The 16,028-nt window shown below is 38.6% G+C and overlaps 1 protein-coding gene across 2 annotated transcripts in view; it reads left to right on the plus strand.

Moving 5' to 3' along the window:
• LOC144659623 (uncharacterized) overlaps positions 1-16,028 on the plus strand; it is a 29,509-nt gene that overhangs the window by 12,351 nt on the left and 1,130 nt on the right. For both annotated transcript variants that reach the window (XM_078520094.1, XM_078520093.1), the window contains exons 2-9: positions 625-1,199; positions 4,085-4,332; positions 5,583-5,968; positions 10,272-11,029; positions 11,455-11,704; positions 13,382-14,185; positions 14,736-14,772; positions 15,659-15,745. In XM_078520094.1, coding sequence (XP_078376220.1) covers positions 706-1,199; positions 4,085-4,332; positions 5,583-5,968; positions 10,272-11,029; positions 11,455-11,704; positions 13,382-14,185; positions 14,736-14,772; positions 15,659-15,745 — 3,064 coding nt within the window. In that variant the 5' untranslated portion in view covers positions 625-705. The remainder of the gene's footprint in view (positions 1-624; positions 1,200-4,084; positions 4,333-5,582; positions 5,969-10,271; positions 11,030-11,454; positions 11,705-13,381; positions 14,186-14,735; positions 14,773-15,658; positions 15,746-16,028) is intronic.

Raw genomic sequence — 16,028 nt, forward strand, 5'->3', positions numbered from 1 at the left:
TTACTTGTTAGCTTGACCTCAAATAAACGCCGGGACCTCGAACAAACGCCCCCGGCGTTTATTTAAAAACTAGCAATTTTGACCCGGCGTTTATACGAGGCCGGCGTTTAATCGGGGTCCGGCGTTTAATCGAAAAAATACGGTATGTGTTATTTATATTTTGTCGTGATGAGTCGTCAGAGAAATTTAGTCACTTTGTCTTTATTTATCAATCTTACTAACTTCGTTATAGAGCAGTTTTCGCTTGAGTGTCTTAAAACCAAAACCAGAACCAAAACCAGTAATCACTCTGGCCAATCACAAAGGACACAGACAATCCAGTGAACCATTAACCATAACTTGAAGCAAAATACATGTAGCGGACACAAAGTGTGGGAAAACGTGTGTGAGGGAGACACAATTGGTTTTGGTTTTACTTTCGATTTGGCTGAGAAAGTGACGCAAGAGTTTTTAACCAATCACTAAGCGTAGTAACGCAAAACTGCTCTACTTACTTACATACATGTACATACTTTCTTACTTACTTGCTTGCTTGCTTACATGAACTTAATAACTTAATTACTTATTAATTAATTACCTTCCTTCCTTACTGACTGACTGACTTTTGTTCATTTGCCCCCACAGGCTTGAGGTGAGCTAGACAAATGGGCCACCCATAAGTATAAAGATGATTATGTTACACAGCTTGAAAAGTTGCGTGGTAAGATGCTTACTCCACTTCACGAGCATGAGTTGCAGCAGGTTAATCCATTGACGGTGTACCAGGTGTCAGGAGGCTGTTGGAAATGCGAACATTGCAATGCAGAGAACGATGCTACGTCATTTCCTTTCCACTGTGGATTATGCTCCTTTGACCTGTGTTATTCATGTGTACACATGCAACTTCAGCATATCAATCTGGCACACGGACATCCGCTGGTTTATTTAGAAACAAGCAGACTTCTTTATCAAAATCAGAATGGTATTTGGAGGTGTGCTGTTTGCAAGAACAAAAGTGACACCCTTAGGCAAACGTTCTCGTACCACTGTGCTACCTGCCGCAACTTTGATATTTGCCGCAACTGCTTTGAACCAAAGCAGCATCCACTTCACATCCATGAACTGAAACTGGCAGATACCTTGCTTATCTATGCAGAAACAGGCGGCAACTGGGTGTGTGACATCTGTGGCAATTCAAACAGACCGTTTAAAAAGTACCGGTAGGTGATATTACTTGCTTTTTTTGACAAGGCCATAGATTATTCTTTGACTCAGATATACAGTAGAACCCCGGTAACTCAAAGTCTGAAGGGAAACGAAAAACAGTTTGAGTAAGCAGCTGCACTGGGGGTTAAGTTACAGGGGGCCAATTGAATATTCAATTTGGCATGTTAATAATTGATTGTTAACTGATTCATTGATACAGTAATACAGTACTGTGAGTGAATGTAATGACTCATTATTTATTGGGACATGACTGTCAAATACGTGTCCTCAGCTGTTCCGTTCGTTGCACTAATTTAAATCAAGTCGCTGTTGTTTATTAATAAGCGTTTAAATCTGATTACATGACAAGAAGAGCTGTATAGGATTATTACAGTGGATGGGCATCTGTGGCTAGATGCAAAAACCAGAATTTGAGTTATTGGGGTTAATTATGATCAAGGGAAACTAAATTTAGTTTGGGTTGGCAGGGAATTTGAGTGATATGAAGATCTTTTTGAGGTACCTGCTAGGGGTGTCGAATGGAAAATGCGAGAAGGTCAGAGACTGATATCTTTTCCGCGAGCCTGAAATCTTTTTAGCCTTGCAAAAGAAATCGAGACTCCGAGACGACCCTGAACATTTTTTAAAGGACTATTCACCACCGTACCCAGGGCTCCTACTATTTTGCATGAGGTATGAGTAGGGGAAATGATAATATTGAAAGTGATTTGTGATGCATCAAATCAACAGGTTAAAACCGATCTTAAAGTTTGACTGCCACTTTGCTCCAAAAGAAAGGTTATCAGTTGATTGATTTCCCTGATTATCAGCTGGCTGGGATTTTTCCCTTGTCAAATTCCTGCCTGCTTAGCCATAAACCAAGCGTCTGTCGATATCGTCTCAAGTTTCACCTTTGTCTATTTATTTACATTTCATCAGAGGCACATTGACCACATTGCGGTACAGTTGAAAAAAAATGTCTTCATTAGTAGACCTCATCCTTTTATAAGCTTAACGAGCAAAGGCCAGTATAGTAAGTACATAAAACAGACTATTGACAGTGTTTCCGTGATTACCAGCTTGCTGCAAATTTCTGCTTAGACAAACAAGTTTTTAAATAGACGTTATTATGAAAGCCTCCCACGCAGATGTACTTTTGGATTTTGTGACAGGCCTAAAGAATCTCTGTGAGTCACTACATTATGTAACAATAGAAAATCCCATTGGCCAATATCCTCTGACAATGAAGATTTGCAGCAGCTAATTTTCAGTATGTTAAAGCTAAGAGATTCAATCGATTAATGGCAGAGATCTTTGAAAAGCAACGCATGAAAATGGAAAAATTATAGACTGTAGTCTCGACACGGACAGGCCATCAAAATTGCCTGCCTTGTACCTTTTTCTTTTTTTTTTTTTTGAGGCCATCGAGAAATTGCTTTTCATAGATAACAAACACTTAATAAATCAAAAAAACAGGACACAACCAGCAAAAGGCAACTGAACTTTATTTTAATCTCACTTTCAATAGATAACATTTCAGGATCGGAAGTGCTGACGCATTCCTATTGAGTGGCAATTTGATCACCCGCAGCAAAAAGTATTCCCTTGAGAAATTAAAATATTCCCTTGAGAAATTAAAACAGTCCCTCGAGAGTTAACAAAAATTCAGTAAGAGAGCACTTGCCTTCATTGTCCACTACTCTTACTATTTTTACTTTTATTATCAAGCAAGATAATCGAAAAAATGACTGAAAAGTGGGGACAAAACCAAGTGGAAATAGGACTTTGTCGAGTTAGTGGGGGAGTTGGAGTTATCTGAGTTCAAGTTTCCTGTATTCTACTGTATATGTAATATGGTTAAAATAGGCCTAAGGGCAGCCGAGTAATAAATGGTTATTGCATGGTTTTCTTTTAATAATTTCAAGAGAAATTGATAAAGTAAATATCATTTGGTATACATATTTACATGTAATTATTAATGAGCCATTTGAATGCCAAAATAATATAAATTAACATTTCATTGTAGTTCCTCGAAGGATTTCTTGTGACAATAATTTAATAATTTGTTACATGTAGTTTAGTCAATTAATTAAGACTGACAACAGCAGTTTTCTTCCATGATTATTTCAGAAAAGTAACTCATTGTCACACTACATGTATAATTATCCTGTAGAGGATACATTTTCAGACGGCCATGTCAGTGTAGGTAATCCATCACAATGGTGGGCTTAGAAAATTATTTTACTTTCTTATCATTGGCAACACTGTTCTGTTCTGTAGGTGACAGCAGCACTTTGTTGCCTTGGTGTAAATTAGGACTACTTTCAATTGGCAGGAGCTTTGATTTTCACCACAAAGCCAAAAATTAATGAGAGTCTGTTTACAGGCCTAGAATAAATTGATAATGGATTAATTACCAGCCTGATGGCACTAATTACATGTACTCCACTTCCCATACTATAAAGTGACTAAAGAGTATTTGTTACTCCCCTTGGGCTTGGATGGGATGTTAGTTTATCCCTCCAGTTAATTAAATCTCAGCATTAATGTTATGTTAATTAGGTTTATGACATGTTTTGCCCTAATAATTTCACTTTGCATTTATAATCCAGCTGGATGGAGAGATCAGAGGCACTGTGAGTTGAGTTAACTGTCTTGCCCGAGAACACATCACAGTGAAGAGGATTTTTAAATTTTGCCAGGACCCAAACCCGGACACCTCAATTCCCTGTCCAGTGTTCCAGCCATAAGCTAGGCTACTGTCCCTCCCAACAATTCCAGAGTTTATTTTTACAAATTTCTTTTGATTTCTCTGCCACAATTTTACTTCCAACACTAATTTTACAAAGGAATACTAATGAATTCTTGATGTATGTAACTTTTGCTTGATCTCTTTCAGATTCTCCCATCATTGCTCAGAATGCGAATTCGATGTGTGTCATGACTGCTTTAAGCCACACACCACTTTCCGACATATCCATCCACTGTACAGAGCAGACTCGCATTACATATATGCACAGTTCAATGGAGGTTGGAAGTGTGATTGCTGTGGAACAATTCATAACAGTCCCACAGATAACAAGCCGTGGCATTGCCAAACTTGTGAATATGATTTGTGTCGTTATTGCATGAGGGAATCAATTAAAGGTAAGACTCACTGCAGCAAACAATTTAGACAAGAATTTTATTTTGAAATGTTCTCAGCTGAATGTTGCTACTGAATTTATAAAAGATATAAAAGTTGGTCGTGAAAACTAAATTCTGCAATAGAAATACCAGGCCTAGAATTAAGGTGTCTCAAACAGTTTCACTGGGCCATGCCTAACATTTTTAATCAGACCATTTTGCAGTCTTCCGTTGATAAATATTAAATTAATGTTCAACTTTCAACCACCTACTTGGAGTTTGTATTTTCCTCCACCGAATTATGGAAGTCTTTGTTATGAAATTGAGAGTTTGTTTGATCGCATAAAAGTTCCGACCATTAAAACGATTAAATTTCCACAAAACCAGACATTGGCTGCATCTGAAATGAGTTTAGGAAGTTCTCTCTTTCAAACAATTTTATCAAAAGCAAGTTATAGGATGTATACGTACTATAAGTTGGCAGCAAATTACATATGTTGTTTATAAACGAAATGATACAAGTAACAGATCAATATCGAGAACGTAGGTATTAATCAGCCTTATCCATGGATTAATACCGATCACTTAGTTTTCAAGGTATTTTTATGATTAACATTGGTTATACATAATTATTTTTTGCCTCTCCAAATTTGACAAAGATTCCCTCTCTATCAGCCCAATTGTATTTCAATAAATCTGTGTGAGATTAGTCCTCACACCTCATTCAAACCTCACTTCCAGTAAAATCTCCTGCACTCTATTTCTAAGTGGCATAAAATGATGATGATGATTTCTCTGTCATTGTAAATAAAAAAACGCGTTGTGGAAACCTCATACCTGAGTCCCCGGGAGGGGGACTTTCATATAGAAGGGACGGGGATGCTCGTCGGAAATTTTGAATTTTACCCCTAAAAGAGACCAATCTGGGTCTGGGAGACTTTGTTTATATAAATCGAGTAAATATAACGAATAAAAATTCTTTCTTTTTGGTTATTTCTTTGCGTGCAACCCTAAACGAGACCTTGACGGCTAAAAATAATGACAGTTTGCCCAGAACACCCTAAGCGAGACCAAAATCCGAAATTTACACCCCTAAGCGAGACGACGAGCATCCCCGTCCTTTGATATGGGAGTCCCCCCGCCCCCCCCCCCCCCCGATACCAGTACTGATTTTGTTGCAATTTTGGCTAAACCAGTCTCCTAAAGTTATAATTGTGAAATACTGTGAAATGTTTGTTCTCACTTCGCATCTGATTTCTTGGTCTACTAAGTGGAGTTGACATCAGTACCACAAGAGATTCAAGCCCAAGGCCATAGAGCCGAGGCTGCTTATCAAAAAGCACTGCAGAACGGAAGTGTGCAAGTTTACCGTGGTCGTGTTATGTTACTTGGCCAAGGCCGTGCAGGGAAAACAAGCTTGAAGAAATCCCTTCTTGGCATCCCTTTTGACCCTGATGAAGAAAGTACTCCAGGAGTCAAAGTTGACCCATCCAAGTGTGAAGTGGAGGTTGACCAAGTCAAGAACTGGCAGTGTACAGAACAGAAGAAACTTGATGTGTCTGAGTTTAATGAAGATCTAGCAAAGATAATTGCCATAGAATTGAAAGAATTGGAGGATGAAGGCCCAAAGACCAGTGATGACATGGATTTGGAGCAGGTAAAAAATAAATGTTCAAGCTCGCATGCTGTCATCTTGCCTTTGAAGCCTAGGATTGACGTATCACTTACTGCAATAATTTGATGATTTAACTGCACTCTCTTTGTTAATTCTTTTTGTGCGCGCACACCCGGTGTATCTAATCGAACGCTCGGTAATCGAAACCCAATTGAACACCAATCGTTCGATTGGGTTCGGTAATCGAACATAATTATTCAAACTCACAGTAAAATTTAGTCAATCGAACATAATCGAACGTTCGATTACCGAACTCCTGTTTGTTTGACACTCACACGTGGTGGGGGAAAATTTTTACTGTTCAAGGTCGAATTACTGCTAGCTTTCAGTACCTGAAAAGAAATTTTGAGAGCATTAACAACCCGAAGCGACATCCAGGAGACCCGGGAAGAGACTGCATGTATCGAAATTACGTGAACTGTGTAAAAGGCTATCAAGAATGTCGTTTTAAGCTTGGTTTTTACTTGCGACGCAAGCACAAGCGCAAGCAGGCGCACAGATAACGGCTCTTATTTCACTGTGAAAACGGCCTCGACGCGAGCAAAAAAACAGCCGCATTGAATTGTGATGCTTGTGCTTGTGGCGGCAAGCACAAGCACAAGGGTCATTTTTTTTTCCTTTTCTCGTGCTTGCGCTTATGCTCGGCTTGCGCTTGTGCTTTGCGTCGCTAGTGAAAACTAGGCTTTAGTGTTGATGTGGGAGAAGAAGCTAGAAGAGATTCGCTTTTTAAGAAGATTGTTTCCAAAGGAAAAGAGTTGAAAGTGACTAACACTTGTTTCCAGTTAGGATATCTTGAGCGGGCGATGGTCTTGCCTCTTTGGCTCTTAAATTGGTGAGTAGTGGTCCGATTTAGGGCTAATTAATAATGCATTTCAGCATGTAACTGTCGTTTGGTTCTCTTCTACAAACTAGGAGTAATCAGGGATTATGAATTGCATTCGAATGTTTGTTGTGGGTATTGAGGCTGGCGGCATTTGACCATACATATGATCATGACCACGAGGAGGCAGCGTTCCAAGCACTTTTTTTTTCGTTTTCTCTTTTTGCCAAGGACACAAGGGATCAGTCTCTTTGCGACCTCTGTTGAATTTGAGGTCTCTGTGTGAATTATTTTTGTCGAATTCTTGAACGCCGGATTAGGCAATTACGATTCAACCTCGTTCTTCTCTCGCCCTGGGGGGCTGAGGGAGAGAGAGACTCTAGGAACGAGGTTGATTATGATTCTCATGCGGCTCCTGTGATAACTGTCTTTGGGACTAACTAATTCTAAAACTGCACAGACTTCTAAAAATACTTTCACTTCATTTAAAATCCCACAAAGTACTTCAAAAATACAGGCAAATTCATAATCATTCATGGTCACAATACGCAAACAATGGTTTCCTCGTCAAAACGTCTAAGATTTCTGCGAATAACAATATATCACAAATTCAAAGACGCAATAAAACAATTTTGATTCTTGTTCTACCCGCTCTCTTCACATGAAATGCTGACAATTTGTAATTTCAGGTGTAACCGTATTACATTAAAACACGCTTGTTTACCTTTCGACCTTTAAACCTTTTTCATTTCACGAGAGCTTTTTAACGAGCTACGGCTCCTAAGCTCTTCGTATATAAATAAATAATGTCTTATGTCTTTCAAAGCTACGAATCTACTTGCTCGATTTCCACTCGGTATGCAACGTTCGGTGCCTGACTTAGGCCCCGTCCACACTGACCCGGAGAAATTTGAAAACGCCGCGTAAAATGTTTTCCGTCCACATTAACCCGGGTAAATTTGAAAACGATACGCTTCATTAGTAAGTAAAAGTAAAAGTAAAGTCTTTATTTAACGAGGGTAGCACTAAAATAACATAAAAAATACTAACAAACCAGTGGCCCTCTAAAATTATTTACAATAAAATATAAAAATACACTATTTCACGCTCCAAGTCCAAACGCTCATTGGTGAGCGTTTTTAAAAAGCTCCGTTTTCGGTGACCGAAAACGCCGTTTCAGTGTGGACGGTTGGCCTAACCGGAGAAAAAAAGATGCGTTTTCAAATTTACCCGGGTCAGTGTGGACGGGGCCTTAAGGTCGTGGGGGACACTTTAGGCTCATCATTATGCATTTATTAAAAGCGTATGCACGAAGTGCAACGACTGGCATCGACAACTTTACGAGATATTTATGTCTGGATAAAAATATGAGCGCGTGCGCGTGATTTGATGTATTCGCGTGTGGCACGGATTGTGAACAAAAAGTTTACTCAAAAGTGACGTATGGGCTCTGAAAAATATCCATGTTTCCCTGATTTCTAAAACAAAGAAAAAAGTTAGAACTCTTTAGGAATTTTAACCAATTTACACACTTAGCTTAATTATACGTTTATATAGATCGTAGGAAGTCTATTTAACAATTATTCCACGAGCGCGCGTTGGATATGAGATGGTAGATAGCCAACGAGGCGTGAAGGGCCGAGTTGGCTATGACGATCTCATATCCAACAAGCGCAAGTGGAATAATTGTTTTATTAAAAACGCCCAAAGAATTGCAATATTTGAGCTCCCCAGCTGTTTTCGTTGACGCATATCGGCTACTATATTTTGGACGCGTATTGGCTACTGTATTTGCGGTATATGAGCTCATATACCATTGCCTGTTAACCAATCAAAACTAAGGAATTGCAATATACCATTGCTAGTTTTTAATTAAGGCTTATATTCAGTCAAAAAAATTTGAATATTTCTACAACTCAGAGTTATCACAATAATATTGATAAACCGTGTCTTTTTTGAAAACGCATAATTACCATAATTTCATCTCTCCTGTGGAAATCGTGTTTTGGTCAGGACACCTTCGGAAATCTCAAAGTTTGCACTTTTCCGACAATTTTGTGGCAGAGATTTCAGCGTGGATACAGAACTTCATGACCTGCCACTGCAGAGAGGTAAACTAGGAATACTGTAGTGTGTCATAACAGAAGCGGAATTTTAAAAAACGCTTTTAGAAAGAGGTAGAATGCATTAAATTCAAATTTGCGCATTTAAACCATCATAACTTGCTGGCAAACTTTAAATTTAAAAATCCGCTTCTGTTATGACCGGTGGAGGTGTTGACTGATTAGTTTTTGACAAGATCAAAGTGTGCTGTCTCCTAGTCGATCCGCAAACTCTGCCACAAAATCATGTTTCTCCCAATTTGTCACTTACGAGGCTATATCACCGCCGTTAAATGCAACCTACCAAATGAAAGATGACATTCATAATCTTTCATCATTTCTTTAGGTCTCTGTAAAATTTGACCTTAATCGCACCCATAACTACCGAAATATAAGCGTTTCAAAAGATGCAGGACAAGCAAAATTTCGCCTCATGAATTGATTCATGCTAAGTATTTGCCTCCCTGAATGATAACCCTGTAATATTTTCCATGCCATTTTCGGCATCATTTTAACTTCGGACACACGCTTCAGCCATTGCTCCAAGCATGAAATGTTTCTGCGATCGCATTATGCCGCTATTTTGTTTTGCATGAGATCGAGGCCATGGTCGGCTAGCCAGTCCAACAAGTCTGAAGTATTTCCATATCCGGTTCTTGACCCAACCACCACAATTTGATATTTTTGGGACGTTTTTAAAGGTTGGTTATGATTACTGCTGTGCGATTTACTTAATTTCAGGCATCAAGAGATGGATTCCAAACAAAATCGAATCGGATTGAGTTCGATTGCGTTCGATTTTGTTCCCCATGATTGGTTCGATAATCGACTGAACTCACAGCAAAATAGATGTTCGATTAGCGAACGCAATCGAAGGATTGGTGTTCGATTGAGTTCAATTGAATTTTGGTTCGATTTTGTTCGATTAGATACTCCGGGCGCACACTATTCATTTTACACAATGAACTCTCTAACAAGTATTTCACTGTGCCTAATCTGATCCAATCTTTAAAAGAGACAGAAAATCTGTCAGAGTTATTGACAAAATTTCTATTTACACTAAGGATTTAACAAATTATAAATATTTTTAGGAATTTTAATTTAACTTGTAGTCATATTTTTAAAAAAATTTTATACGTTTTTGTAATTATTAGGTTTATTAGGTTCAGTTTTTTAAGATTTTTAATATCTATTTTGTAATTTTTAATTAACCGCAGGTCCACATCAGCTTAACCTTTATGCTGCCTATATACCGACTTAAGTAAACAAATGAATGATTGATGTATGTAGGTTTTTTCATTAGGTTAATAAGTTTATCTTCATGTTTACATAAACTGTGCTCAGATTTTTTCCTCCTTCATAGGTTAAAGATGGAGGTCTCCAGCAACCTACCGTAGGTGTCTCAATACCAGATTCAAACCAGGTAAACAAAACAGTGATTGATGCTCCCTGCAGAAATGTGCCACAAAGGAGCATGTCACTAGATCAAAATGTTCTGTCAAGAATTGATACAACTGCATCTTTGTCAGATGATGTCATGGAAATGGTTGAGCAGTACTTACAGGGTCTGAAATTAGAAGATGACATCAAAGCCAAAGAATTCATTTTATCTGTGTGGGATTTTGCTGGGCAACACCTTTATTACGCATCACATTCCATATTCCTTTCCCTGCGAGCTGTTTACGTTTTGGTACATAACCTTAGCAAAGATCTGAGCGCCCGAGCAGAGCCTTGTGCTAGGCAGGGGACTCTTGATATCGTCATGGAAAACCCAATCAATCAGACAAATTTGGACAATTTATTGTCCTGGCTGGTATCAATTCACTGTATTCGGTCCACAGCAGATGAAGGAGATGATCAGAAGGGGAATCCGCCCTACCTCCGTCCTCCAGTCTTTATTGTAGGTACACATGCTGATAAACCGTTTGAAGACATCATGGAAATGGAGAAGTGCATCAAGAAGAGTATTTTACGAAAGACATATGAGAAGCATGTTATTAGGCCATTTTTTGCTGTTGATAACACAGGGTCATTGAGTGACTATGGGGTTCAATCACTGCAGAATAAGATCATGGAGGTGTTTAACCAGGAACCATACATGGGTGAAGAGGTACCGATCAGGTATATTGCCGTTAATAACCAATTCAGATGTCAAGTAGGGCCTGTAGATGCTTTAGAACGATTTAATGATGTTGCTGTAGTGCAATGCTCAGTGCCAACACAAGTGTTTGACAGGTTTTAGGGACCTTTGCCTCGGTTTATTAACTTTTCAATAATCACAGCACTCCTACAAAGTGAACTGTTAGGTAAGAATTAAAACCAAAAATAATGAATTGCGTTTTGACTGACCTAAACAACCTTGACGCAAGTAGGCTATCAATTGCATGCCTGATTGGATTTTGCGCATCAAAGTTTTTCATTCAATGACGCCAATATTCAGTAACATCTTGTGTTTACATAAGTTTACCATAATGCTTACAACTAACACAAATATTGTTAGCTGACTCTTTGCAAACCAATTTCTTATTACCTGATGTCTTCCTTAGGTGGGTCAACTTCGAGAAAGTTGTTGAAGAACTGGTGGCACTGAAAATCTATCACATGGACCTTGACCAACTCCTAACAGTCACCAAACGAGTTTGCCGTATAGACGACGAAGAGGAATTGTCAACCTTGTTGAATTTCTATCATGACCTTGGTGTGATTGTGAAGCATGGCCGTACTGTAGTTTTACAGGCTCAGTGGCTGATCGATCTTTTCAAACAACTGATTACCGTGCGACCTTTCGACGAAGTGGTAAATAGCAACATTCCATGTAATATATTCTGCTTTTCTTTTCTTTTTTGTAAATATAAATAAATAAATAAATAAATAAATAGCGACACTCCATGTAATATATTCTGCTTTCTTTTCTTTTTTCTTTTTCATAAATAAAAAAAAAAATGGGCTTTTCGCTCTGTGACAACCTACTGTTCTGAAAGGTCAAACGTACATTTACAAGTAGACTGGAATGAAAGGACTACATTACTTGCAAACGATGATCTGTGAAAATATCTTCAAAAGGATATTCTGGTTCTAATTTCTTAGTGACAGCTTCCACTATTCCTGTCATCTTTAAACCTTATCACATCGGGGTTATTTTGGAGACGGTCCTACAAACCAACAAGCCAGTGGGCATGAATCGGCATTTATTTGCATTATGTCTTTCATAAATACAAAAAAAAATTCCTTTTCAGTGATAAAAAAGAACGAATAAAGCCTATTCCGAGTTCTAGTTATATCATGTACATACCGTATTTATTCGATTAAGCGCCCTGGGCGCTTATTAAATTTATAGAGTTTGGGAGTGGGCGCTTATTCGAGGTGGGCGCTTATATAATTTTCACCATTTTCAGCACGTAGCAAGTTTAGTTTGCAACAAAACAACAAATAATAACAAACCTTGATTATGCACCAAAGCAGAATTTTAACTATTCACTGAAGCTTTCTGTAAAATACTAACAAACTCGGTCTTCGGGGAAGTCTGTTGGTAATACTAAGTCGATTTCAATCTCATTGAGACTCCTCTTGTGGTCTTAAGTTTCTTGGAGGAGGTGGGTGGGCGCTTATTCGAGGCTGGGCACTTATTAACTTTTCCTGCCTTCAGGGTGAGCGCTTATTCGAGGTTGGGCGCTTAATCGAATAAATACGGTAGTCCTTGAATACATGTGATCGCAACGCCCAAGAAAGGACACTTTTAATGTCCGAAATTTTTGGCAAGTAATGTACCTGAAGAATTTCGGTTGTTGCCCACAGCTAAATAATGTCAATGCAAATCGCCTACTGGTTTAAAAACAAAAAGTCTTGCAACAAGCAAGGTGGGGAGGGGGATCAGTCAATCAGGAGGAAAACTAAACCCTTTCACGTTTTTACGTTTTTGTTACTGCGGCTCCTTAGTTATTCCGGGCGTACTACTCGTCCATGTTAGTTAACGTTGCGTTCTATTGTTATTGGCGTTTAACTGGACCCCCCCCCCCCCTTTGAACAAAATCATATCCTCAAAAAAAAATTGCTGATATATTTCTACTAAACTTCTGAAATCAGCTTATATATTGACTTAATTCAAACCATAGCCAAGTTTCAGGAAAATCGTTGGAGCAGAACTGCGGAAATATTAAGGTCATTTAAATTCAACTGTAGCATTCTATTAAAATTTCTATACTTGACGTTTGTTGACGAAAAAAGTCACGAAATGAAATTTCTGTGAGGAGCCCTCCCAATGCTAGTGCCTAGCCGATTGTCAATCGTGCAAACCGTGAAAAAAAAATCAATAGTTCTGTAAACATTATAAAATGCTCGAAAAACTTCGCAAACCTCATAAGCCGATAAAGTTACGACGCAAAGTTTGTCGTGGACGAGTGCGCCCGGAAAAAACTACGAAGCCAACTTAAAGGAACATTACTTTCTAACAATTTTTTTTATCTTTTTGTTCAGACTTCCCTGTACTCAGACTGCTGGCAGGAGCTTGAGGAAAGTGGCATCCTCAGGATGGCTCTTGTCGATCATGTTTTTGCAGATCTCATTCAGAAAGGCCTTTCCAAAGAGGACATTTTAAACATGATGGAGCTCTGTGGTTTAATTGTCAAATTTTCCTTCCTTCCGGCAGCGGATGGCGAACATGAAGAAATATACTTTGTACCATCCCAGCTTAGATCATCCCCTTCTGTCCTGTATGAGATAAAGCCATCTGATTGTGATCCTTGCCCTTTGTATCTACACTTCCCTGATGGCTTTGTACCTTACGGGTTCTTTGCTCAGCTTTTGGCGAGATGCATAAAGTGGTGTTCTGAGGGCGCTCCTAAAAAAGCTCCCAACTTGTACCAAAATGGAGCAAGGCTCTTCATTGGAAAGCAAGTCATTTTTGATCTGATACTTATTTGCAGAAACAGGTTTATCAAGGTCATATTGAAACGAAAGGCTGCTTCAGCTCCTCCAACCACAACTTCGGCGACAATGGCACGTGCAGTTCGTGTCTTTTTTGAAGATACCTTAAAAGACATGAAACGTGAGTTATCCTGCCTACGTAACTTACAGTATGAACTGTGTGTGGCATGTGTTCACTGCTTGAACTGCACTGACCCATGTGCCAAGCATAAATCGGTTTGCTGCAGTCATGATGACTGCCTGCATCTTCTCTCATTACTTCCCGAAGAACAAATGGTTTGCCCAATGGATTTCGGCTATGAACCAATGAAAATTTGTGGATTGGAGCAGTGGTTGCTGGTCCGTGAAACTAAGGTAAAGATCCTTTCCACTTTCATAAGCAGGAAGTTTATTATTTTAGCTTTCAAACTTTGATTTTGGCAATTTCTGAAAGTCAGTCAGTCGGTTAGTTAGTAAAGTTATAAACTAGGAGCCAATGGCAGTCAACATCAAGCATTGTGAAATTGGCATTTGTCTCATTTTTGCTGTAAACTTCTCTAAGAAAGAAGTTAGGTAACAAATTACCCTTTTCCGCTATAACTATAGTTTATGTAAAAGGGCAGTCTTCGCCGCTTGCTTTTCCAAAAAAATCGTTAAATCCGGGCGATAAATTCATTATGTTTGTGTCGCTTATGTTCACGGTCAAGGTTAGCTGTGTGCTTTCACTGATTGTAATGGGAATGGTTTTATGGTCAAGCACCTATTGGATGAATCATACGTACGTGATTTATCTTTCAAATCAGGTAGTTCCATAGAAAGCCTGAAAACATTATTATCCATAGAGTTAGAACCATAACCAGAAAGAAAGACTTTGTTAGCAAATGGCGTACGAAATCCATTGGTACTTTTTGTTGTTTTATTTCAGAGTGAAAAACAAGAAATGGTTTCTTGGAACCCAGAAGGTAAGAATGGACTTTTCGTTTTAGTCACAACTGGTCAAATTATCGAATTATCAAGAAATTCGTTTGTTGTAGCTGCTATATTATTCCATGCCACGGTAAAAACAAACAACAAAAACGGCAAGGCGTTTTGATATTTTATGCAAACGGTCGAAGAAAGCGAGTGGTGAAGAGTTTTACTTTACTTTAGTGCAAACTAGCGAAACCAATAATATTGACGTTTTCAATCGGTCTCATTTTGAAAACTGAACTTTTAAAATCCACTATTTTACATAGAAAATGGTACATCACTGTGGCAAATTAATGATCTTCAAATTCTGCATGAGTACAAGTATTATCCTTTTCTGCCTAAAACTGACTTGTAACCTAATAGCGGTCAGACAGTTTCTGTATAGTGTGCATACCTGAGAGGCCTATTCTCAACTCCACTTTGGAGACCAGGCGTTTATTCGGTACCCGGCGTTTAATTGAGAAATATAACATTCAACACATTTTCGTTATCAACTCTCAAGGTTTAAAATGCTGAACTTTTGTGTAAACGCAAACATCGCGAAATTTAGTAAGAATAAGGCAATACAAAGTATAACCGAAAGAGAGAAATTATAGTTGATGGAAAACACAGAAATCCATCACGAGTAGCGTACATCGCGCTGTGGATGTCATGCTACAATATAACGCAACTTTTGTTGAATGACTGAAGGTCCAAGGACGAATAAGGTATTTGGGGTGAATAGTAATTCATTTTACTTGAGTGACTTTAAATATTGTTGTAGTTGCTGCTGCTGTTGTTGCTATATTTTTAATAACCTGTTCATTTCTCATTCAGTTTTCTGCATGTAAATTATGTTAGTTGTGTCTTAGACCACGCCTTTTTCCTTTTTCATTTTAGAGTCATGTGTAAAGCGAAAGAGTGAACCAGAATCACCATCGTGTTCCAGTGCAAAACGCCCTAAACTTACGCTTGAGCACCTTGCAGGTAACATTTCTAATTATAAGAATCCAAACTTAACGAGCAACAGCACTTCACAATTGAAGAGCGGCAGTTATAACAGGTTCATTCCCAACGGTAAATAGTACAGTCCAGTTCTGGCCGTCTCTCACATGCAACCCTCAGAGCAAAAAGACTATGCTCACTGACAGTAGTGAAATACCAACCTATTCATTAAGGGACGGCGAGGGCAAAAAAGCTGTTCCTGTACCCCGCACAAATGTTCTAAAAAACAGATTCAGCTATAGTGGCGCGGTGCTGTGGAAAAGTT

The sequence above is a fragment of the Oculina patagonica genome, chromosome 7 (assembly GCF_052425735.1).
Source record: "Oculina patagonica isolate OP01 chromosome 7, crgOcupat, whole genome shotgun sequence".
NCBI classification, from domain to species: domain Eukaryota; kingdom Metazoa; phylum Cnidaria; class Anthozoa; order Scleractinia; family Oculinidae; genus Oculina; species Oculina patagonica.